The sequence below is a fragment of the Bombus terrestris genome, chromosome 8 (assembly GCF_910591885.1).
Source record: "Bombus terrestris chromosome 8, iyBomTerr1.2, whole genome shotgun sequence".
Taxonomy (NCBI): domain Eukaryota; kingdom Metazoa; phylum Arthropoda; class Insecta; order Hymenoptera; family Apidae; genus Bombus; species Bombus terrestris.
This window is the reverse complement of record NC_063276.1, coordinates 1,175,980-1,201,761: the sequence shown is the minus strand read 5'-3', so window position 1 is coordinate 1,201,761 and position 25,782 is coordinate 1,175,980. Positions and strand designations below refer to the sequence as shown.

Sequence of the window (25,782 nt, the reverse complement as noted above, 5' to 3'; positions counted from 1 at the left end):
CAGACAGGTAAGGCAGGGAAAGATCAATAATCTTCCACCCAATGAACAAGGCCACAAACTGTTACCATTATGTATTAGAATATGTGCAACCACTCAAGCTGACCTTAAAATGGCAGCATTTTCTCTAAATATTCAAAAACATGTGGAACCTGGTCTTGTAACTTCCGGTAAATTCGATGGTTCTCATGCTTGTCTAGCGGCTGCAACTTATGGTGGAAATATTTTGGTACACAGCCCTCATAGGCAACCACAAATAACCGGCCAAGACCACGAACAATCCGATAGAAAAATATCTTGGAGCGGAGAACTCGCGGAACTTCAGATAGGAACTGAGGTATAATTAATTAAATAATTATAAAAATACTAATAAAAACTAACTTCTACTACAAATTAATCAATATATTGTATTGTATATATAAATATGTATATTATTAGATTACAGCATTATGCACTGGTCGACTTAGTGATGACGAGAGAGATATTCTTCTAATTGGAACTACATCTCATATTTTGGCCTATCACATAGAAGACAACTCTGATGCTTTTTACAAAGAGGTATTGCAATTATTAGACTACAGATATTTATGCATTCATTTGAAATTTAAAGGTGCATAAAATGTATATAATATGCAAAAATACATAAAATATACGAAGTATATTACTTGTTATAATATTTAATGGATGATTTGTGCTTAGGCTTCTTAGGTTGCCTGGATATATGTAAATTTGCATAAAAATCGGAAGTTTACTTATCATACTAAAACTCAAATAAATTATATCGTTTTTATTAGATGTCTGATGGTGCAAGATGTATAATCGTTGGTAAATTGAGTTGGCTTCCAAATCAAGTTGCAATCGTTGGTGGCAATAGTTCGATAACAGTTTTAGACTCACAAGGCACAGAGATATTTTGGACAGTACTAGGAGGTATTGTAACTTCATTAGCTGTTTTTGACTTCGATGGAGATGACGAAAACGAGGTAAATTATAATAGGAAATGAATCTAATAAAAATCCTTCTCTAATAAATACAAACAATATTTAGTTGGTCATTGGGACCAGAGATTTCGAAATAAAGGTGTACAAGAAAGACAATCTGCTCTGGGAAGCTAAAGAAACAGCTTCGATTACCACTCTAACCGGCCTACCTAATAGAAGATTCGTTTATTCAGTAGGAAATGGGACTCTTGGTGTCTATGAAATGACTCAAAGACTATGGCGTGTCAAGGTCACTCTAAATCGCAGAATATAAGTACCAAGAAAGGAATCGATATACGATGATTGAATTTAGGTCGTAGGAATGTTCGTTTTCATAAATTTTTCAGTCGAAGCACCGGGTGGTGGTCACGAGGAGCTTTGATTTGAACGGAGACGGTGCACCCGAAGTCATAACTGGTTGGAATAATGGAAAAGTAGACGCAAGGTCATCCAATAGCGGTGAAGTAATTTTTAAAATTCAATTATCCGCCGGAATAGCTGGAATCGTGGAAGCTGATTACAGGAGAATCGGCAAATCTGATTTAGTCGTAGTGTCTTCTATTGGCGAAGGTAGAATAGAATATGTATATACGCATACAGCGATAGACTAAAAAGATTGACAGGAAGATTTTTCAAATTATATTTTAGTGCGCGGCTATGGTTCCGGTTCCGCGATGGATACTCCAGAACCTGGCGAGGCAATGCGCGATTTATTGGCGAAAAGGCAGATCCTCCAAATGGAACTTAGGCAGAGGGCCGCGTCTGTTCCGAATATGTTCCATGGAACGAAATTGGCAGTGAGCTTGATGACCTGCAATGGTGCGGCTCGTGTTGCCCTTGCGTCTGGACCTGGTCTTTTTGTAAGTCGATCGGTTCTTGCATAAACCAATTTTTGTCTTTTTGAAATGTTCTTTAACGCTTTCACAGTACGATAAAATAAAAATAAAACAATTATTTCTTTATTTATATAAAATTTCTCATATTTGCAGCATCAAACGTAAAAGATACACACTTTCATCATTTTTAGATGAAATAAATTTTAATACTGTCGTACATTTACTCTGCCCAAGATGTATTGCGCGATAGTTTTCACCGAAGGAGTGTTCGAAGGCGAAACTCTCGTTGTCCATCCCAGCAGACCTAAGGGGGAGCTGGAAATAGAGCTTCGTCCTCCGAAGAATGCCCCTGTCGATATGCACGTTAAAGTATGCGTTGGTCCAGCTGCTGCGGATTTGTTACAGGTACCATATAAAGCAAGGGGCATTTATAAAACATTTTACTGCACAGTATTCTAGTACAGCAGAATTTCATTTATCCGAACGAAATTCTAGTGCCCGGTTAACTGAACTTTTGCTGGTTGAATTCATTTACCCAAACGTGAGCTCCTATCATGCGAACAAAAGATAATGGATAGTCGATGAGCTCCTATTATATTACACGTATAAACTGTTTATTGCCCGACAAATTCAGACGAGTGAAGTTTCATTGGAAATTTTATTTCGATATATAAAACAAGTTTGTCCCAATTTCTATTCTGATTTCTTTACTCCGTTTAAGGTGTTTGAAATGACGCGCCAATTGCCTAGATTTTGCATGTACCAGATCATCGAACGGCCTGCGCAAATTGCGGAGGACTTTGCGAAAAATAGCGTCACAGCTGAGGTATTAGTTTTAAGTTGTTGAAAATTCACATTTATTTTCATTTGCTTATTTTTTAACTTATCTACGCATCCTTCGAGTAATTATCACCGCTGCTATACAGTATATCTATTATTTTTGGTTAATCAGTTTGCGGAGAGACCTCAAAGAATCGCTCTTTGGTTGAATCAAAGTCTCATTCTTCCGGAAGAGTTCGAAATTAAGGAGGACAAACCAAACAACGGAGGTATTGAGATGTGGCTTCGCGGCATGAGAGACAACAAGATTCATTGTTTCATGTCAGACGCAACGGGAAAAGTAACCGTTCAAACGGAAGATTCTACATTTGCCGGCGACATTATTCAGTCGTTAGCCTTGTACTTGGGCCTTAGAGAGCTTTCTTCCGAAGTTTCATTTCCGGCTGAAGAGAAGAAGATGTTGGACGCCTTGGAACACGTCAAAGGTGACTCAAAGTAATAATTAGATTGCGAATATATTGATGCAAATTCGTATTTTCATAAATATAATTAAAAAGATGGAACATAAGCATTTTTGCATCTTCAAGTTTCCCATAAATGCGTAGAAATCCGCGGTCCAACGATAAGAAAAGATATATTTTATGGCTTTCCGAGAATATCGGAGGATAATTTATTTATTTATTGCAGAGTTAAAGGAGATCGATACCAGATTGCAAGCAGAGGCAGCTAATGAAACAGTTTTACTGAAAAATATTATAATTCGCTTGGAGGATGCAAGAATTCTCGAGAATATCGATGAAATGAGAAAGAGACTCGTACAATTGAAAAATGTTAATGTCGATCTGATCAGGGAACATGAAATCAGAATGAAGAGTTATAGAGAACTCACGGCGAATTTAAAAGAATTAAATCTCGGAGTGCAACGTGCAGCTAGATTAAGAGGTGATACTTTTTATCTTACTTTCACTTATTTTCCATTTGCGAAAAATAAAGCGTTATTAAAATTTGTATTACTAGTTGGGAAAAGTGCCTCAAACACGATAGCCCGTTGTAGAGCAGCGATTCAGGACGAGAATCCGAAGGCTCTCACGCTGGCAATAAGACATGGATGAATTCAGGGGCGAATTTACCTTGACGCTGATATCACTGTAAGCGTTGGGCCCCGGAACGCTATGGGGGCCCCAAAAGAGCTTGTCAAAAAGATTAATAAACGATTATTAGAACTACATAAAATATATCCGTTAGTGTGCAAAGACTGGGATGAAAATTCTGGCTTGGCTAAAATGACGTTTGTTGAATCGACACATTCGTATCCATATACTCGTTCGAATATTCGAGACGCTCGATGGACGGATTTTTATCTGATTCCTCCAACAAGACTGGCTTAAAATGGGAGTTTCGAGGACAGCTATTTTGAGGACTGGTCATCGCATCGTGCCGCCTGTTAATTAACGAGAACCAAAGTGGAAGAACTTTAAAGCAAAGTTCTGAAGCTCAAAACTCGACAAATAGCTCTGGTCGTGATCAAATTAATTGGAGAAATTCGTGGCAGATAGGAAAAATTGCCGCGAGTCTCGCAAATGACGTCATATTCCAGGAATTTTTCGAGGTTGCGGTTTTCGAGATTTCGCCAAAACTTTGGAGCGATTTTACGATTTTATATCAGCAGATATAGCGTAGGGAGTAGCGTAACATTGCCAAAGTTCTAAAAAATGACCTCAAATTCTCGGGATTTTTGAGTGTTTACATGCATTGTCTTGTTTATTTATTTTTTAATTTCTTTTATTCATATCTTCAATGATTATGAAATTTTTCTGAATTTTTGACCTTTTATATATTCCAACTCATGAAAATTACAAGGAGAGTGAGCTAAAGATGAAATCAAAATTACAGAGTTAAAGATCAAAGATACGACATTCGAATTAGCTTTAGAAAATCTATTTATTGATTGAATTTGAGAAATTATACAATAATCTTTACAATTAAATATACATTAAATATAACTTAATCGTAACTCGAATAATCAATAATTCATACTTATTTTTAGGAAATGATTATTGTGCAAATTTTATTTCACTGAATTATTTAACATCAATATAATTTACAGAACAAATACCAGCAATAATTTAAATACATTAATATCACATGTAAGAGAAATATTTCAGGTATTAAACGGAATTTATCGATCGTTTATTTACTGCTTAATCAGCAGATTTTTCTTTAAATTTTTTATTTCTATGAAACATATAGCGATTCGAAACTCCATATTGGCCGATAGTGCATTTTTAATAAATTGTGTTAAACCCAAAGATAAAGCAGTCCAAAAATATCTCTCACTGACATATTTGTGGTTCTTTGGCTTTTGATCATGTTTCAATAGCGCACATTGCAGTTCACTCGGAACAGACTAGGACCACAAACATGTTATCTAATAATCTAAAAATATAGTTTAAAAGTTTAAAATCTAAAAATATATCGCAACGCGTGAAAAGATTGTAAAAAATATTTCTCAAAGTGAATACTAAAATATTTCTAAAAATGAACAAAATACACCTTTACGATATTTTACAATAAACGATCACGATATTACAAATTGACAACGAACAGTCGATATTTCTCGAAACTCGAAGGATTAGAACAGCAGCTTTGTTACAGAGCGCATAGTTTTAAGCTCCTAGCTGGTCTTCGCTTAATGAAGGGTTCCTCGAACGGAAATGCTGAATCTTCGTTTGAGGGGAACAGGCGAGGGGCGTCGAAGAGCGTCCAAGGTGCCATCAGTGGAGGCTCTCACCCTGAAGGAATTTGTTTGTTGGCCAGAATTGCCCGGCAATTCCGTCAACAGCTTGGAGATGTCGGTGAAAACGGCCATGACCTGTCGAATAAAAATAATCGAGTCAGTCCGCTGCTATCGTTACGTAACCTCGCGGGATTATCTGCTCAACCGCTATGACGATTATATTTGATATATATTTTTCTCTCATAAAGTACGTTTAAAACCAGTCTCATTATCGCTCATATCACTTTTTCATTCGTGCTTGTGTGTAACAGTTTGCGACACGCGTAGAACAAGTTATAGACCCCCTTCTTTTTACCTTTCCTTGCTCGTACTTCTACCTGAAATTCTTTCAAAGAAGAACATATGGTATCGTCCATTGGATCGTAACATAATTTTGGTCTGTTTCTATATTTATTATACTAAGTGTCATAGCGTAAGAGAAGAATATTATCGTTGTATGGCGTTGAGATGACGCACTGTGGTAAAGCGGAAGAACCATGGAAACCATTCAGAGTGCCGAGAGGCAAGAATAAAATAAAATAAATAAATAAAATATATTCGTTACACGATATCGTGATTCGCCAAATATAGTCACGATAGTCTCGCTAGAGCGTTAACGAAATTTCGAGATGTTTCGTACAGCATACGTAATATATTTTAGACTCTAAACCGTCATCGTGATCGTTACACGAGGTATTCGTGGTTCTTCGAGTTTCGATCGATTTTTAATAGCGCGTTGCGTTTCGTTCCGACGTTTCTCGAACGTTAAGGTTCGCTTCTTCAGGGCTGAAACGATTTCAGGCGTGTTCCCACCTTCGAAACGTATCAGAATAAATTTGAAGCTCAGTCCTCGATACTCGTACCGATATCGTATATCGTTTCCACCTAGTACACATAATTAATTGTGAAACAAATGTTTAATTACGATAGGCACGTTTACGATGCCGATAACGCTGGAACGATCGTTTCGAGATGGCCGCCGTATCGCCCGCGTTCCGCTCGCTCCACGATACAGATTTTGTTTACCACTCTGCGATCACGCGTAAACGCCATGACCGGTTTCCCGGAGAAGTAAACAATCGTTTTAGAAAAATAACGAGGCTGGCGATTAGGCTCGACCGCGGGATCGGTCGTGACAAAGCGATCTATTCGCCAACCTCTTGGTTCTCTCTTTCTCTTTCTCTCTGCGTTCTTTCGCGATTGAAATAGGCGAGTAATAGCAGAACTCCAGCTGAGATTTCCGATCGACGGGGGCTTTCTTTCGCGATCGGTGACGTGTGACGTTACGTCAACGATCTCAATGTCATATCGTCGCGTACGAGACTCCACGAATATTCAACTCGTCGAGATATCAAACGCTTGTCTGCCGAAGCTTTCGTGTCGGATGACGTGGTGTTGTGTCTGGCTGGCTCTCTACCAAATTTTAGAAAACGAAGAAAGTGCACGATTGTGACCCTCCATCGTTCGAGGAAGAAAAGGAATTTTCGAAGATGTTTCGAATGAATTCGTATAACAGATATGTATATCAGATTATATCGTAGATTTTGAATTTATCGAACCATTTGATCGAACGAAGATTACAGAAGAAAAACACGATAAGTATATATTTTCGTCGACTTCCTCGTACTAATTTCATTTTACGATTATAGGAGAATTTGAATACGACATAATTGAGAATGAAAACAACACGTCGTAAATTGAAGTTTATGAATTTATTTTCCAGGGTTTGTTAAATAGAATTTTAAAAATGGTATATCGCTTGGAGGAAAGATCGTTACGAAACGAAGTGGCATTTGTGCAATGAATTTGTTATCTCGTAATTGTTTACCTTATGAATAGCATAGATAGTAATTTACAGGTCGGATGGTCTGTGACTTAGTCCTTGCCACCTAAGGTTAAAAATCTATGGCAAAAGAGTCAATGTCAGTGTTACGTCAAAAGCTCGTGTTTTTATCGTAATAACGTGAGATGCAACGCCGCACCACGCAATGCCGTGTCAACGACTACTGACTCTTCTAAACGTGCATTTGCACAATTTTCCGCTTTCTATTTTTCCGTTGCCGTTATTTTATTTTCCGTTGTCGTCGTATCGTCGACTTGCAGAGTCGATATCGCGTAATGTTACGCTTTGTAATTTGCATGGTTAAAGATTTAAAGATACAAAGCGGTATTTTTTATAAAAATAACGTTGCTACACGTTGGTCCGTAACATTTCTAACATGGAAAATGTCATCGACGCGGTATTATGTCTTTTTCGAGGTCAGGTTAAAGCGCATCGACGCAGCATTGGCAATGGATCTATTATTACTACGCATCTAATTATGGAAGGTAAAGGCCAAGACGAAGGGTGCTCGGTATACGAATAATTATTTTCATGGCAAGAAAATAAAAATGTTGGTATTAATGTTACCTGTTCGACAGATTCTCTGACGGAAATTTCATGAAACGCGTGGGCCTCGATCTCTTCCGCTCTTTGACGCCCTTCTGCCGTAGAAACTACCCTTTCACCAGGAGTGTACGTTAAATCTGCTTTATTTGCTATCAGGATTACTATCGGTGGAACCTTTCTAGTTTTCCTCGCGTGTGATACTAGAAATCTAAAATAAATATCGGGTAAGAAATACTAATTGTACATTTTTACCAGACAGAATTGCAGATATTTAAAAATATATTTATGACACATAATATAAACAGTGAGATGCGATTCTATCGAAAGTTAAGAGTTTGTGATAAAAATGCTTTTTTAATTCGAAACGAACGTTCATTGCAAATATTTAATAGAATATAATATTAAACAAATATTTATCGTAGAAGAAAGGTTGTAAAGAAGAAGTAATATCTTTCAAAAATTCCTTGAGAATTTGTAAAAAAGATATGTTCTGACGTATCCTGTGTAATGTAACGATTAACGATTTAAAAATAGCTAATTATGTTCATTAGTATATTCGCACGTCACTTGACAAATTATATTCCCCTTCTTTGATCATTAATTCATTACGCTTCTTTATTAATAGAAGCGTTATACAGACTAAACACCGTTATTCCAATCAGCGTTGTTCCAATCGGAGCGATTAATAAATTTTCTTACCGAAGACGAGATGTTTCGTCGAAGCTGACACGATCCGACACCGAGTAAACGAGAACGATAGCATCTGCCCACCGTAATTTCAGTTCGGACGGAGGTGGTAGGTATCCTGGGGGATCGGTTATCTCCCACGCCGCATCCAGGAAACTGTCCACTTTGTAAACCCTCTCGATAGAACAATCGTACTCCCCTATATACCGTTTGGTCGCGAATCGCACTGCCAGGGCTATCGATTGTCGATGATACGTTAGTGTTTGCCAAAGATAGAATCATCGCGTAATATTGATCTCACGCGGAGGCCTCGAACGTTTGAAGATTTGGAAACTCGAGAAATCAGAAATTTAGAAATTTGAAAATTTAAAAATTCGGATATCTGGCAATTCGGAGATTTGAAAAGTCGAGAGTTCGATAATTTAGATTATTTGGAAATTCGAAGATGTTTAAAGATTTACAGCCACAACAAGATTTTAGGAAATAAAAGCTTTGGGAATTTGAAAATCCGACAACTCGAATATCAATGTCAATTACTTGCAAAGTATCTCGAGATATTTGAAATATTATAATTTTTAAATTGGATCCTTACCGGTTTTACCGACGCCTTGATGTCCCAGTAGGATTACTTTGACAATTCTCGGATCCCTGCTAGTAAGGCCGAGATTCCAAGCTATCGGAGGGCTAATTCTCTTCCTCAACGACGTTGCTGGCGGACTGAATCTCTCCATGACTTAACTGTCACTGAATTCCCTCTGGGGTGTCTCATCGATTATGAAGCCTCTCTTTTTCCCGCTGATATTTAATAGACGTGTTTATGCACGCATTCTTCGTGCTACCTTTTCCTCCGATCGATCCGCAAACTGGTAAACGAATGATATTCGTTTTAATTTGATCGTAAATCCCACTCTCTGTCACTCTGTGTTTGATCGTGTTTTCTATTTACCTTCATCAGCTCTTCCGTTAACCGGTTTCTCTCTCTCTCTCTCTCTCTTTTGTAATTGCTAATTATTTTTATATCACGTTCTGCATTCTATATTTTATTTTATTTTATTCTTTTTTCTCATATTATCTTACTGCTTATTAAATCGATATATCCGTGTAGATCCTTCGATTTATTCAATTGCCAATTATAATACACTCTCTTGTTCTTTTACAGGCGCTGATAAGCAATTTGTTTCGTAAAGGAACGAATCTCATTGATTTATCCGATGTCTGCTGTTCCCAGAAGTTGGTTTCTAATTTATTACTTTTATTTTTGCTCGAACCGAGTCCGGGACACAGACAACGTTCAAAATAGAACGTTTATCAAATCTGGAATACCGAATTCGCTCGATAACCAATTATTTGGGTAATACGGTTACACAGGGATCGTACGATTTCATGCGTGCACGCGGTTGGGATTCTGCTTCAAGATTATTATCCAATACGTTGCTAGGAATCTCGTATTAAGAAAGTTAAAATGTCAGTGTACGCTTGAACGGAATATGCTTAAACGAACAAATTTTATTCCACGTTTTTCACTCGTTTTCACACGTAGAATAATCTGCCGAGTATTACCCGCTTCAACCTGGTCAGTAATTCATTTCGTTCACACATACTAAGTAAATTTTCAAATTGAATTTCATCAACGACGAAGCACCGCGTAAAAAACCTTTTATTTCACATCATCCGTTTATTTTTTCATGGAATCACTTTCTTATCGATCGGCGGATCATGATCACCGAGACAGCCTGTGTAACTCGCTAATTTACTTGTCGCTCTCACTTCGATTTTCTCGTGCTCCATCAGCGAAACTGTCACAAATGGATCGAGGGACGTTAAATCGTCCAGGAAGTTTCGAGGGACGCACGTGAATTCCATTTTCAAACTTTCTCGGTCAGTGAGTTCACGTGGTGGCAGGATATCGGGGAATGCAAAGGTCGTTACATACTGGCTTAATCAAGATACGCGATATCAGTGTCGCTGGGTCAAACGTTCGAACAGCTGGTTTCGCAATTCGCGGCCCTCCTCCTGGATGGAATAAAACCGGACATCGCGGCGGCTGCACCCGCCTCAGCCGCACGATCCTCTACTACGACCTGGCTACTGGCCCAAGAGACCGGCACGCGTCCAACAGTTGTTATTACTTTTATGTAAGAGACGCGAGGCGGCTGGCCTTTTATCGCTCTCGTTGCGCCGTCCCGCGCGAATGTTGGAACGACTGTACAGAATCAGTGACTCACTGGCGTTTCGATTTCCCACCGTCGTTTCGTGTGGTAATTCCAATAGTTACCATATAAAACAGTTTAAACATTTACCATAGAAAACCGCGAAGACACGTTCAGACTATCGATATTTGTCAATATTGACGAGAATGTTGAAAATCTGGAAATATCGACAGTCTGAACGCTGAGTCTTTGGCTATGTCTGTCCTTAAGCCTGTCCTGTAATTGCTGGTACAAACGATTCTACTCTGAGAAAATCGAGTTTGAAGATTCGTCGAGTATACTTAAATTTGGCTACGTATCGATTTGATACGAATAACGAGTAAACGATTTAAGGCCTCATTTTCAAGAAAATAGAATTTGTTTAAGAACTGATCCAACGCACGCGCATGATATACTTTCAAATTTATTTTTCTCGAAAACAACGCATCCTATGAAGAAATTGTATTCCACATTTTTGACTTATTTTCATACGCAGTTTAAACCATTGTCGATCGTATTTACCTTCGTTCAGTGCAGATTTAGCCAAGTTTATGTATACTCGAGAAAGTTTTAAACTCGATTTTCTCAGAAACGAAGCGACTTAGTCTTTCGCGTAAAGTCATCCTCCACCCGGTTATAGCACACGTTATCGGACACCCTGCATAAGACATGTTCAAATTTTATTAGAACCGTGACAAGATACGACTACCGCGATTATATTAATTTCGAAGCTAATTCGACAGTGTATGAAGTTGCAACGTACTAGCTAGAAGTTTCAAGATATATACTGGAAATGTATACTTTGTAGAAAATTAGCACGTAACACGAATAAATCGCGTTGAACGTACAATTAGAGCTATCTATCGTTAAATATCGAGGATTGTTAACCCCTTGCGGTCGGTGTATTATTCTGGTAGCACTATCAACTAGTCGAAGCAGACTGTAAATACTCGAACCAATAATTGCCGCCGTTGTGGAGACATTCGATGACAAAGGCTTAAATAGAATAGCTGATCGACTGCCTAGATATTTCGATGTACGTTAATGCGTGAAACGTATGTTCAAGTTTTCTACTTTTAGCCATCTTCGTTAATCGCAAACTTCGTCATTCGAATCGCATCGGACAAACACGGACTCGTGTAACATCCAAACACTGGAAAATCTTTAGCACTGAACGTTCTCAGACAACGCACATTGTACATCTTGGAGCATTCACGCAGTAGATATCCCGCGCAAACATTGTACAGCTTGAAGCATTCAAAGTGTAAGCATCGAACAAACACTTAACGTACACAGACAATCATTTTAATCGTCCATTCAAGTTGTATCGAAGTTTAAATTTCGTTGTTTATTAACTAAACACAATTGTTCGCTTTGGTCCCTGTCTGTTTGTGTACACCGTGGCTGAATAATATATTATACAATTACTCGGTACGCATAACTCTCGTTGAAGACAAATAAACAACATCAAAGGCAAATACAGATCTGTCACTGCGAATCAATTCGTCTGAACGACGTGAACGCGCCTGAATCTTCACTGGCGGTCCCGCTGTCACTAGTCGGCGAAATGATTTAGGCGAGTTAGGCGGGGAGCAGTTTTCGGGCATCGTACGAAAACATACGTATCCGTAATCACGAATCCGGATTCCGATTTCCAGGAATCCCTGGTCGATTTCTTCTAAGCGTGTCCGTGTTTCCTGGTATACCCTGGCCGGCCATTGATAATCTAAATATAAACGCCACGAAGTCGGCCGTGTAGGAGGAAAGCGTGCCGCTCCCCGGCGTGACCTCATGCGCGAGTTACCACGGGGTTATCGCGCGTGTAACTCGTGTCCCTTATCGGTTATCGTTGCCACGGCGGCGCCATCACCGTCGAAAAAATGTGCCCGCCAGTTTCACCGGCTGATTCAAACACGGAGAACGCCGCTCCCTAAGGAATCGACCCTTCGAACGTGACCCGTGACCCTTCGTTCTTTCGTTTCCCCTTCGGAGATGTATTCTTATATCCCGGATAAGATAAGGCGATATTTTGTACGATTGATCGATCCGAAGGGAAGTAAAGATTGGAGATTACAAAAAGGTCAGTCTTTCCTCACTGTTTTCGATTATAGCAGACGTTTTAGAATAGCCTACACGAGGCCACGAGTCAACGATACATGGAGGTTCTAGGGGGTTGAAGATTACGAAAAGGTTAATTTTTTTTAATTGTTTTGAATTGTGGAAATTTGTTGACCAGATTTGTTAGCCCGTTCCCCGTTTAATCGGTTCACCGAGAGGAGACGAGCCAACTCGTTATTCGGATTGCCAATCCCGTGAGTATTTCTTTGTTTACTGATTCCTGTAGCTGTCGTTTTGCTTTATAAATAAATAATATTATATTCGTATTTAAGGGCTGCGAACAAGTCTTTGGCTACCAGGCTAAAAGAGATTCCTGCATGAAGCTGACAATCGACCATGAGATTGCTTTTATGAGTTGTAGAACAGGTGCCAATTTTTCCGCCAGATCGTGGCCAATATCGAGGGTAGGTACAGTAAGTCGCGAAAGTATTCGAACATCTGTACGAAACTTTCTTCGACGCTATATTACGCCTGTTGTTGCGAAATATTTTGAGGTCTCATTAGCGCTGCAATAAGACTCGATTGTATCGATTCGATTACGATTATATCGTGAAAATGTACATAGAAGATAGGAGATAATATTTGGTGGCAGTGCATGTCACAGAGATCATAAAAGTATTTAAAGAGTCCGTTATTCGTAGTATTAATAGGCTAGGACGTTGAAAAATTCGTGCGCGCTAGAATTATTAGCTTATTATTAACTATTAACAGGTTTACAAAACGAAGGTGAAAATTAAAATCTGACCAAACGATATGAGTAAATTGGTAACATTAGCTGATCGAGTATTGTAAAACGATAACGTAGAAAGCGTGGGAAAGCGCGCGAGAAATATTCGTGTATTTTGCAAAATTGTAATTTATCAATAAACTTTTGTAAAAGAAAGGGTTCGTAAATATTATCAAACGTCTCGATAATGCATATTGTACAAAAAAATGGTAGCGAAAAAAATTGAAAGAAAAGAAGGAAAGGACAGATATCTGAATCTCATTTTTAGACAAAGTTACATTCCGGTAATATCGATTTCAATAGAGAACAAGTTATTTATTTTTCAGATAGACCGACTCTGATCGATATTTTTAGTAACTTTATGGTTTTCTTGCTTTAGTAGGATACCGTTATCTAGCCATACGCATGTATCTTCGGAGCCTAAAGAGATCCAATTATGCGCACATAATTTCTGGGGTCAGTCGTATTTCGTGACCCCATTTGTATTTCAGCCTGATGTTTGTTTCTTGTTTTTCACCAAACCCCATGGAGGTCTAAAAATATTGTAAACCGACCTTTGGGTGAATATCTCGAGTCATTGGCATCTACGTTTCCTCACTTGCAACCGAGCTACAAACCATAAATCAGATAACGTAGTCATTCACAAAAATGTTCTTGTGAATACAAGGATTCGATCAACAAATTAATTGGTCGCTTGGTCGTATTACTCTGCTCCAATCGATGAATTATTAGTAGGACGACCATTAATTTCGAGAAACGTAATTTCTGGAACGATAGAGAACGCACGCGATTTCAGTTAATTATGCATCGCAGCGATTCTCTCATAAAAGAACCGGAAATAAACTTTATAGAGGCGTCGCGTCGCAACTGCTTTCAAAGCGGTCGTCAAGTCGGAATTTACAAGCTCGTAAATTAATGCTGTGACGAACAAGAGAGTGTTAGCAAAATAATGTCTCGTCACTGGGTGGTCCTATGATAGATACTGCTTCGTGGAAATATTAAACAGCCTTGCCGAAACACGATTCGGTAGAAATGCGGCGTGGGAGTAGCGCTTACTCTCAAACAAAATTTCTCAAGAGGCACTATGGATCGTTTATTTCGAAAGTGGTGTTTTCCTTTGTTTCGAAATATCGAGGTGTTCGCGTTTCTATCGATTGAAAAGTCCTGTTGAGGTCTACGTACTTTGTCCATTTCTCTATATGTTTAAGTAAGCGTAAATTCATTATGATACTTTTATCATTTACATTACGTTTATATAATATTTTTTTTTAAATTAACTAGACCAGTGTGTTTTTTCAGAGTCACGAATGGACCTGCACCACTTACAAAATAAACGATCTATTTATTTAAAAAATAGAGGAATGATACATAAACGTTATAGTGGCTTATGAAAGTATTTGCAGACTTACGGATACTTTCTATGAATATATCATGTACGTTTTACGATATTATTTAATAATCCAACTTCTAATTTATGCTATAATTTACGAGATAACGGGGGAAAGAGTATTTTTAATAGATTTTTATTAATCGTAGGTTAATCTTTCCTCTGCAAACGAGTTCCGACAATGCAATCGCAAGATGATGGTCTCAAACAAAATTACCAACGCGCGTATACCTCGTAAGTACATTCATGCCGCGTGATTGCTTCTTGGCAGAGGCTTCTGCAGCGGAAAGGTTAATTTCTTGATATTAACTCAAGCAACCAGTTTAAAGTTCCGCGTGCGTCCCGCAGATTACTCAAATTTAACCCAATTAAGGTTCACCAATGGCTCATACATAAATCCAGTTATTTTAACGAAGCGTTTCCAACATTTCTATGACTCTGTCTAGTTATGATCAGATAAATTTACGTATACTTGACAAGTTATGTAACTCGATTGTCTGGAAGATGAAACCTCCAACGTTATTTTATTATTTTTGATTTTCTTGCTCGAGTAATAGAATCTCTCTGGCTTCGATCACGTTACCACGTAACGTAAATTATTTATTCTCGTTCGTAATTATTTATTCGAGTCACTTAAGCTTCGACATCTTAAAATTCACAATCTTGCTTTGTACATTACGCGACATCGCTGGTTCTTGATATAATAACCAGAGAATTAGAAGATATCCTGTACTTCATATCCAACGATGAAGAAATATAGAAAACGAGAATAAAACCCTATGGTGGGTGATCTTAGAAAATAGGCAAGAGAAGTTTATTATTGATACGTTGCATCTGGGAACGATGGACGAACCCATTTTCACAGAAACGACGAACCATCGGTGTGATTCTAATTCCACGCGTTTCCTGAGATACTCCCCGTGATCTCGCACGATTTTCATCGGGCGATAGGGGAAGGATTGCCGACCAGCGTGTCTCCCGTGTACCAACAAATTTCTCTCGTGCGTCTCGTAAAAAAGTCCATTACCCGTGCGAGAATAATTGCGACAATAAAGACTGCCGGTTTCAATTATAACGCAGCTGACCATTAACGGCCGGTTTCCAACGCTCGCGACCACACTCTCGCCTTCTTCGCCAACCTTTTTCTCGCCATCTCTCATTTCCAATTGATTGACCTCTGAACCGATGTGAATGTCCAAGATAGCGCGGCCCGTTCCGTTCCGTTCTCTATCTCTGTCTCTGTTTTCACCAGGGGAGAGAGCAAAGCTTGGATGTGTCATGCACCTTATTGAATATCTCTCGTGTTTGTCCGCGAGAACGGCCATTACGTATGAGCGCGTCTTTTATGTATATAATAATTGTTGCACTGGCTGCCGAGGGGTAAAGTTTCATGTTTAAATATAGAACAATAACAGAACGAGAAGCGGATGAGAACAGCGTAATATTCCGAATATTTAGTCGGCTGCCGCGGAAAAAGCTTCGATTGATAAGGAGGAAGAGCCGAGCGAGGCCGATGCTCGATTCTGACGGAACTGACGGCGGTCGATGGAGATTTCATTGAAACGCGTTTCTTCTATTTTCCGTGAATGCTGGTTTCGGCTAGGTAAGAACAGGTCTCTTTTCTGAAATTATAACATCCAGTTAGGCCTTCTTCCGGAATAACGCAAATCAGTGCCGAAAAGATTCTGCGAAAAGGATAAGCTGACAGTCTAAAGACGAGAAACTCAAGTTTGATAAAACTTGGTAGCGAACGAAAGTTTTATTAAAACACGTTTCGTTTACTTTTGATGAATGTTGGTCTGCGTTAGGCTTACGTGTGAAATTATTAATAGCGGGGCTATAGAAAGCGCGAAGAGCTTAAGGATATAAAAATTTGAGTCGTATGGAACTTCATGGTAGCTGGAAATTCTATTATGAGTTTAAGTTCGTTTAAGTTCGCGTTAAGACATCCATTACGAAACGTTTCTTCTATTTTCGGTAGATATTGGCCCATGAACCGGTTTGACCCTAGAAACGATTGTGTTCGCTTTTAATATACCAAATCGTGTAAATATAAATAGGTTCATCAAGTAGCCGATTTTATATGTATGTTATTTTGATGTCAATGCGATTTGTAAAGAGAAGTGCCGTGGCTTTCATAGATGCATTTCACAGATTAGTTGGACAAAAAATTCGAGTGGAATTGCATAACGCGTGTAATTACACGCGAGAGGCGCATGTTCCGCGGAGCAACGTTCAGGGTGTGTTTTCTACGAACCGGTTACGACAATTGTGTAACCAATGTTTTCTCAGTCAAGCGCTGTTTAGGTTCAACTCGGCGTATTTAGCAGGCTTGGGATCTCTGACTCATTAAGGCCTAAGCATCGAAACGTAATTAAACGTAAACGCATAAAAGCGCAACATGATTGAAAAATATAAATTACAGATACCCGATCATTTTGTAATTCCATTAGCGCTTTAACGAGACACGTCTGTCATGATTATATCGGTATAATTTGAAACCAGTTTGAAGGTGTATAGAAATTACGAGATATTTATTGCAAAAGTACATATATTTAATAAAAAGTTAGTATACAGCATGAGTAGTTATTTTAAATATATGATAAGTATATGCTAAATGTGGTCTCACCGAATATCGAGGTTTAAATGGATAACTGATTACTTAAATATTTTTGCGATCTCTGCGAAATGTACATATACTCGTACTAAATATCTTGTTATTTCTAAATATGTGCCGATGATTACGAAAGTGGTCCAAGTCACGCATTTCTCATTTCGAAATATTTAAAGTCTCGCGTTTAACGCGTGAACGAAATTCTGTTTAACGACGTAATAACCAACTCGATCCTACAATTCCTAATCCTAACCCTAACCTTAACCCTAACCCTAACCTTAACCCTAACCTAACCCAACCAACTTAATCTAACAATTCAATTTCTACTACTTTGCAAAGATAGTTTCAAATGATTCTAATATAAATAAAAGCAGCGCAAAATCGCTTTAAGCAAAATCGAAATGATGTGAATTGCTACTCGTGAATCGCCAGTGATATTCGATCACGTTCGTTCGAAATCGAGACGAAGAATTAGTATTTTACTTTTTAAGATACCGATGTAAGAGAAAGAAAAGAAAATTGAATTGTTTTTTATTTTCAATATTAGACAAAATAAATGTACGTTATATGCTGGTATTTTTATGCAAGCTACATCGAAGTACTTTATTAGAAAAAAAAAAATTCAATCGAGACGAAGAATTACGATCACACGGAGCAAATTCGTCCTAGATAAAAAAAATTACGGTGGCGCTCGTGAATGAAGTTCGTCACGACCGTAATTGTGATTCTGCGATCACTGTGATAAATCACTGTTAGTGACTTTGCGTGCCATCTTCATTTCATAATCACCGACACATGTATCTTCAAAGTGGTTTGGGTCAGATTTCTAGTTAGTTTGTCGTCAGTTCATAATCGTGATCAGACTGGGAAACGTGTATGCAGCCTCGTAACTTTACAAATTTAAAGAATGGCATCCATGTAAATTGTGTTACTTATTAAATATTACAACGAGTAGTATACGTATATTACTGCGTATTTTAGATATTCGGCATATTTTCGTATATTATCCGCGACCTGTGTATTTTTGTATCTTCGGATTTCCTACAAGTGCGTGAAAATCTGACTTTCACTATGGTGCTAATGAAATCTGAAAATGTTTTATATTACACACACGTTATGGACGTAAAACTTTTCTATGACAAGTGTTGGAGCATTTTCGTGAACCAGTGTATGTGTCTATCGACATAGCGAGCAGATGCTATGCGACGTGAAAGTTTTCCGACCGGTATAACGATAAGGGTGTCGTCGACACCACTTCGTTCCATCGACACAGCCAGGTCGATCGTGGCGTCTGAACTTGGACCTCGACGGCGTAAATCAGCAAAACAACTATCGACAGATTGCATCCATAATTGTATTTTTATACTCGGGTGTTCACGCGCTGCTCCCCTAGACAATTTGTATCGGCTCCTCGTCGAGAAATTCCTTGATCGTATATAGAATCGTTGGCAAATAGAGAAACGAGACAAGACAAATGTAATCTTCAACAAGGTAAATGTAATCTTCTAAATAGATAACGAGCAATTATCGTCGTGTCTCCTGTGGCAATCGACAGAAGCTCTGCCTTTGATCTTCATCTGCTCCTCATATCCGCCATGGATATTCCTCTTTCTGCTTTCGTCGGGGATTGAAATAAAAGCGTTATCAGTGATCATTTTTGTAGATTTTTCTGAAGCCTTATGATCGTGTTTTATAGCATGAATTTGGTAATATATTCGGTAAGATCGGTACTTGAATCGATAGAGAGACGAAGATGATTCAAAATATAAGAAACATTCATTTTTCTGCAAAGAGAATACCGGTGAGAACATAGAAAATAATCTTTCTTAACCGTTTTGCGTGGCTCGCTTAGTAGTATCCTCAAAAGTAAGAGCGCAAAAATCTGCTATGAAAATGAAATGTGCAGGTAATATTCCGAAGGGTAATATTCCGATAAGTTTTATAGTCACTGTATGCTCTAAAACTGTATTCTCTTGATTCATTCACCACAGTCGACTCTGAAATGACCTAATCATACAGCTGACCGGGGGGTTAAAAAACCAAAGACCTACGTCTGAGGCGTCGCGACCGATTATTTCGGCGCAGCCTGAAAAAAAGATGGACAAGAATGAGTCAGGTCCTGGTGACAAAATTTGCTCGGTAGATTTGCGTGTCTGCCACTTATTAACGATAATCACGATAACGTTGTGTGTCAATCGTGCAGAGGAGCAGCGTCAGTCGGCCGACGACGATAGCTTGGCCAGAGGTCAGGCCGCGTGCACTAATGCCTTGCAACACTGCGGGGGGCGATGTGCATGAGCAAGGTGCATGATCAGTCAACGACAATGAGGTAAGTACGGATGGTAACACAGATTAGGATGATCCTCGACGAACACTGGCGGAGACCTACTTCTTCCACGTGTCTCTTTCGCGGCTCTTTCTAGCAACGCACCCTCCCCCACCATCCTCTGCATAATGCACGCATCCGTCCAACGAGTCAATTCAGGAAGCTTAGATCGTTCAGCTGTAGATTAGTTCAACCGTGCAGTTGAACCGCATATAAAGCATCGTTTGAATTACGGCATGTTACTTTTGCTAATTAGTAGCACTGTGCATTTTCATCCATTTATAGGAATTTCGAAAGTGTAAAATTGCTAAATTAAATGGGAAATAAGATAAATCGGGTCTTAAAAATAATAGTATCGAATGTTAGAAAATAGAAAAATTCGACACTCGTTTTCAATTCGTAGATGTAATTTTTTCTACACACACGGAGCTCGAAATTAAGTCCTTAGTAATCAACTCGAGGACACGTTGAGCAGACGGACCGCTGCCAATAAATTATAGAGTCTAATTCGAAGGGTTAAGGAGCGAATGATTTATGATCGAAATGGAAACGAGAACCGGGCCACTTGTTCTTAAATTCATCGATTAAAGGCGCAGCGACAGCGGACAATTGCAATTTGGCCTGGTGTCAGCCAGAAAATTATTCCAGCGCGTGCATTGAGACTAACGATCGGCTGAATTAGATAGAGTTACCGTGCAATAACAGTGCACTAGGTTAATACAAGTCTAACTCGATGAAACATCACTCTGTCGGATGATTAGACCGAAAAAGCGATAACACGATCAAATCACGCTTAAAAAGATATATTTCTTTTCGAAAATTTGTCAACATAATATTTTATAGTTTTACAGAATAATTCGTAAATAATTCTCTAAATTAGGAAAGGATCTTTCGAATTTTGAAACATTTGGCATTATGTTATGCTTCGATTATATCAATTATGATGTAAAATAATTTCAAAGAAAATATCTTGTATTTTTATCGAATAATTTGCGAATGATTCCTTGACTTGTGGAAGAATCTTTGAAATCTTTAGACATTTGGGAAGCAGTTACGTTAAGGATGGATTGGAAGATTTTTGAAGAAAATACTCGATATCTTTGTCGAATAATTGTTCAAGTTGAGAAAGAATCTTGTAAATGTCGAGTCAGTTGGGAAACAATTATGCCAATTACTGTTCAGCCAGAGGCACAATCATGTTTCATCGTTTAACCAGGACCGAACGAGGCAATAGGTGAATTAGATCACTAAGCTGAATTATTTTCGCCACTCACTCTGCTCTCGGTTCGCTCGAGTTCCGTCCCATTCGATTAGTGTAAACCCTACCATTAACCTATTGAGTCTGGCCTATCGTAAATGCTGCGTGTTAGGTGCTCGCTCTGGTTCACCGTGACTGCCCTCCTAAATAAAGAAGTGATATTGTAGTAGCGTATGTGCTGAACCGTGTCCTCGTTGTTCGTTTGACGAAATACACGAAAATACGATCTATTCGTTTCTTCGATCCCTTTCCTTTCGTTTCTTTGGAATTTTGCATTTTGATTCTTGTTCTATATCTGACAATGTAATTAGAGTATCGTGATTCTTTAATGTCTTGAATTTCTTCAGCTCTTTAAACTTTTACCGCTAAAATATCTCGTTTCTTCGGAGTTTCGAATTTTTGTTTATACTTGACATTGGATGTATCTCTTAATTAAGAATATCTGGTTATTACATAGATTTCTATAGCTAAAGGAATTGTAATTAATTAAAAAAATTCATTCACGTTCAAAGAATTTGATCATCCTTCGTTACATTTATCAACAAACGTCACAGAAATCTTGATTTATAGGTTTGAAAATTTTAACACTCTCTGAATTTGGGGCAAAGAATTATTTCTTCAATCTTTAACATTATACCAACGTGAATTAAGAAGTTTGCTTTATAATTATCTAATTATACGTAGATAGACTACAGATGGTCATACAAATCCATGTCTTTATAAACGTAATCAAACAAATTGAGTTTGATGTTCGCAAATGGAGATTCGTTTCGCTAAATGTTACAACGCTATGCTTAGCACATTTTATATACACCTTTGCAGATTGTATACCTCTTGTCGTTTCTTTATATCTCTATTTACCAAATATTCACGAACACCTTCTATCTAATTAAATAAAACGTATTCAAACTTCACGTTTAAACTTTTCAATATTGCAAATTTTCACCAGCCTCCCTCATATTTCAAAATACCTGCGTGTCCGAAAACAGAAAATGACAAGCTATTAAAATGTTATCTTACACGTACCCATCTTAGTATTCCATTCATGTTTTAAAAACAAAATTTCTCGATTTCCATCGTAAGTTAATTTATGTGTTCCGCGATTTACGTCAATGATGTGAGACACGCGTGAGCGAGGACGTGCTGACAGGTCGCTGACGACAGTTCGCAAGTTTTGTATTACGACTACGAGCATTATCATGGCGAGTATCATTGGCAAAGCATTTCGATTACAAACGTTCTTACCTACTGTGCGTTCGTTGTAGCCGATCTTCAGAATGATTTCTTCCAAGTTTACCCTACATATTCAATTTAGATCGTCGGCTCGCGTTGCAGTGCGCGTTTATTGCGCGCGTTACGACTTTATTACATCGGGGAGTGCTTCTATGATAACGCTGTGCGCACAGGAGAATCGTCTATTTGAACTTTTGATTATGTGGAAATTAATTTCGTTAGGTTTTATCGGCATTTCGCCGCTTGGATTCTTAGTCGTTCTATGTTCATCGGTTTGTAAACCGAAAAATTCTGTTGCAAATGCCACTTCCATAGTTTTCGCGAATATTTATCCTACAAAGATCCAACTGAAACGTATAATTTCGCGAGAAATTGCATTCGTGTACGAAATGTTGACGGTGACTGCAGAGGATCAACAGACACTGTTGAAGATTCCGGTTTGTCGAGAAAACTCACCAACCAACATGTTTACTTCCCCTTCGATGAAGTTCTTTTCTAGTTATACTTACTTTTTTTGCGTCTCGGCTTGTTCAGCCTTGATCCAGAGAATGTGAAAAATATCAGCGGGAAATGGGACGCAATACGATTGGAAGAATTGTAAACAAGTACAAGGTTCGTCGAACAATAATCCAGACCTTGGAAAATACCAAAATCAATACGAAGTTGATAATTCTCCAAATTTATCAACTTTTGGAAATTCTACGACGACTGCCCTCGACTTATTCAAGTTGTTCAGTCGAACACCATCTTTCTTCACTGTTAAATATTAAAAACGATAATAGGTCCCGTTCTATGAATTTCACGAACTATAATATACTTTTTTCGATTTCTGCTTCAGCTTCGCTATGAATTTATCGAATAACCTAATACTATATTTTCAAGACAAAAGGTCAATTTCATTAGATATTATGAAGGAAGACGGCTGACGGAAGAGGTAGAAGAGAAGCAAGACGCGTGCCGCGAGGTCTAAGGTCGGCTCGTGTACGACCTGAAACCGATATGACGATCGAGGAAATAACAATTGACTCGGTATTATCATGCACAAACGTTAGCCACTGATCCCTCCATTCTGTTCCATCGACGTTTCCTTTGATCCTCGCAACTCTAACGAAGAAATATCATTCGTCGCTATACAAACTTCGCCGGTCTAGTTTCCGCGCAACTCCGACTGCTTTCCACGCACTCTGACTATCAGAATACGGATTTTTACGCAAATTCATACATTTGAGAGTATAATTCAAGAAATACAATTTCGATAGAAAATTATTTTATCTACCGTATGTTACAGGAAGCACTGTATATCTTCTTCGTATTACGCGCATTCTGTGCAATTTGACACTTTCAAATTTCCCATGTTTGCACAAAGATCCGCAGTCTGACGATTGCTATTCGTCGAATGTATTTTCACGATCACCGTACCTTTTCCTTTTTTAATCGAATCAAGAAAGTATTCGAATACTTGTATAATAAAAATTTATACGAATACGTTATGTGCTTTGTACAGAGACATTTAAAAATTAATTAACGCTGTAACGAGACTAATAGCATGTCTCTTAGCATGTTATAATCCTATGTATAAATATAACGAAGAATAAGAAGAATCGTAGAAACTAAGATGAGAAGAAGGCAACGGTCAAGAAAAGAGATTGATCCTGATTCGAGCAATTTGCAATTGTTGATTTCCATACAAATTTGAACAAAAGCTATTTGCAGAATACTTGCAATAACAACGTTATCGTTAATTAATGAAATCATAGATAATTTTAACGATTTTGCAAAACATGTGGGAGATGAAAACTAAGAATATTCCATATGCCAAGTGCGAAGTAAGTAGTATAAACCGGTTGCTGTTTTGATTGACCTTCACTGCTCTAAATCAAAGTTTATCAGAACTACAATATAAAGCATGGAAGTTCGATATGTGCAAAATATTTACATTAATAATCAATCAAGGAACCCAGACAAGTCAGCAAATCGGAATATCACGATCTGTCAATCTTTCTCAATTTTTACATCTCGATTCTCATATTTCATCGTTATATAATTCTGACGTCTTCAAATCATAGCACAAAGGATTAATTAAATTACAATCACTTCGATCGATCGAACGTTTCAAATAATAAAACGCTCAAACTATATTCCAAGTCCGATTATTTTGATATCTTATTCGAGTCCTAGCTTATTTGAAGTCTCATTTCAGTCCCAATCGTCTTTGTCAGACGTGATAAATCCAAACTTTCTACAATTTACTCTAACCATATAAACTTAGAATTTACCTACATATTAGAATGCGTCTACGATATCTACGATATAGAATTTACGACCTATTTGCAATTTAGAATTTATTTACGATATCTACGATACAGGATTCACAGGATCCATCTACGATATGCATAATGCATAATTTTAGATCCATTAAAAATATCTACAATGTAGAATTTAGAATCCATTTATATATAAATGCTGAATTACAATATTCGCATGCGCGTATATTCTGTTTCGCTGTTTTAAGACACATTTTCCATTAGACTCGAAGTACTCAAGACGGGATGAAAACATAGTTCAAACGAAGCTATCAAACAGCGCACACCACATACACGCGATTCATTCATAGACAATTATTGCAATAATTCATTGTATAATGCGGCCACGATATAGCGAGGTCGTAAATCAAACTATGGAATAACTGTACAGCAACAACTGTACAATATTTTCTTCTGAGATTTTAGATTCATTGGAAGTAGAAAACCTGTAACTATCAATTTTTTATTTTAACCACTATTTTGGCTCAAGATTCAAAATACAAGAACGAGGAAGAGGAATCGTAATATAAATATAAACCTTTATTTATTTATATAAACAATATTGTATATACATATACAAAATTATAATATCCGAATCTAAATTAATTATTGTTATATCTACTTGTACATCTACATTACATCTAGATTACATCTACATTAGACTGCAAATATTATATTCCTTATCATAACTATAAACACGGGTTACATTGTGTATTTCTTACAAACAAGCATCGATTCCTAAACGATTAAAATCCATCGAAACAATTATCAACCTCTGTTTTTCATTTTTGCTCGTAAAATACCATAGTACACTGTATTAAAAAAAAGATTGAGGCATCCTGTATACTAATACCATACACTAAATCGTACATTACGTGCTTTTCTGAAAATAAATATCGCTTTCTGAACAAACACGATTCGATACAACGATTGGTACAGTTTTCCACTTTACGAGAAACAAACACCCTGTAATATACCGAATACACTGTGTATATTGATACCGTATTAATACTTTGTATATTATACATTTATTACTCTGTATATTGTATACATCGCATACATAGTTTTTCAACCAAACATCGAAGAAAACAAAATACGTAGAATGATCCGCACGTGTCGCGCCGATATCAGTAGTATAACCCAACGCCTGGTCAGCCCGAAATTCCAAAGACGTTTCGCGAA

General features: G+C 37.9%; 2 protein-coding genes and 1 long non-coding RNA gene across 5 annotated transcripts; 2 read left to right on the top strand and 1 right to left on the bottom strand.

Annotated features, from left to right (window-relative positions):
• The first annotated feature begins 6 nt into the window (after nucleotides 1-6).
• Nucleotides 7-3,821, top strand: LOC100649414 (Bardet-Biedl syndrome 2 protein homolog). The gene is made up of 11 exons (XM_003396961.4): nucleotides 7-334; nucleotides 436-555; nucleotides 792-980; nucleotides 1,045-1,227; nucleotides 1,325-1,547; nucleotides 1,626-1,837; nucleotides 2,048-2,218; nucleotides 2,535-2,639; nucleotides 2,766-3,078; nucleotides 3,281-3,535; nucleotides 3,611-3,821. Exons 1-11 carry the CDS (start codon nucleotides 110-112, stop codon nucleotides 3,703-3,705), a joined length of 2,091 nt encoding a protein of 696 aa, XP_003397009.2. The 5' UTR covers nucleotides 7-109; the 3' UTR covers nucleotides 3,706-3,821.
• Nucleotides 3,822-4,964: 1,143 nt separating this feature from the next.
• Nucleotides 4,965-9,524, bottom strand: LOC100649178 (ras-like protein family member 11B). Of its 3 annotated transcripts, none has more exons than XM_012310892.3 (5): nucleotides 9,392-9,524; nucleotides 9,038-9,308; nucleotides 8,458-8,680; nucleotides 7,780-7,966; nucleotides 4,965-5,465 (listed from the first exon to the last, which is right to left on the bottom strand). In XM_012310892.3, exons 2-5 carry the CDS (start codon nucleotides 9,174-9,176, stop codon nucleotides 5,283-5,285), a joined length of 732 nt encoding a protein of 243 aa, XP_012166282.1. In that variant the 5' UTR covers nucleotides 9,177-9,308; nucleotides 9,392-9,524; the 3' UTR covers nucleotides 4,965-5,282. The 3 variants fall into 3 exon arrangements, with proteins under 3 accessions (XP_012166282.1, XP_048264146.1, XP_048264147.1); XM_048408190.1 differs by adding an exon at nucleotides 7,198-7,272 and having other exon boundaries at nucleotides 5,273-5,465; nucleotides 9,038-9,397; XM_048408189.1 differs by having other exon boundaries at nucleotides 9,038-9,397.
• A 2,060-nt stretch (nucleotides 9,525-11,584) lies between these two features.
• On the top strand, nucleotides 11,585-15,007 carry LOC125385567. The gene is made up of 3 exons (XR_007224989.1): nucleotides 11,585-12,946; nucleotides 13,025-14,686; nucleotides 14,779-15,007. It is a non-coding gene; the product is annotated as an uncharacterized LOC125385567 (long non-coding RNA).
• Nucleotides 15,008-25,782: the final 10,775 nt, after the last annotated feature.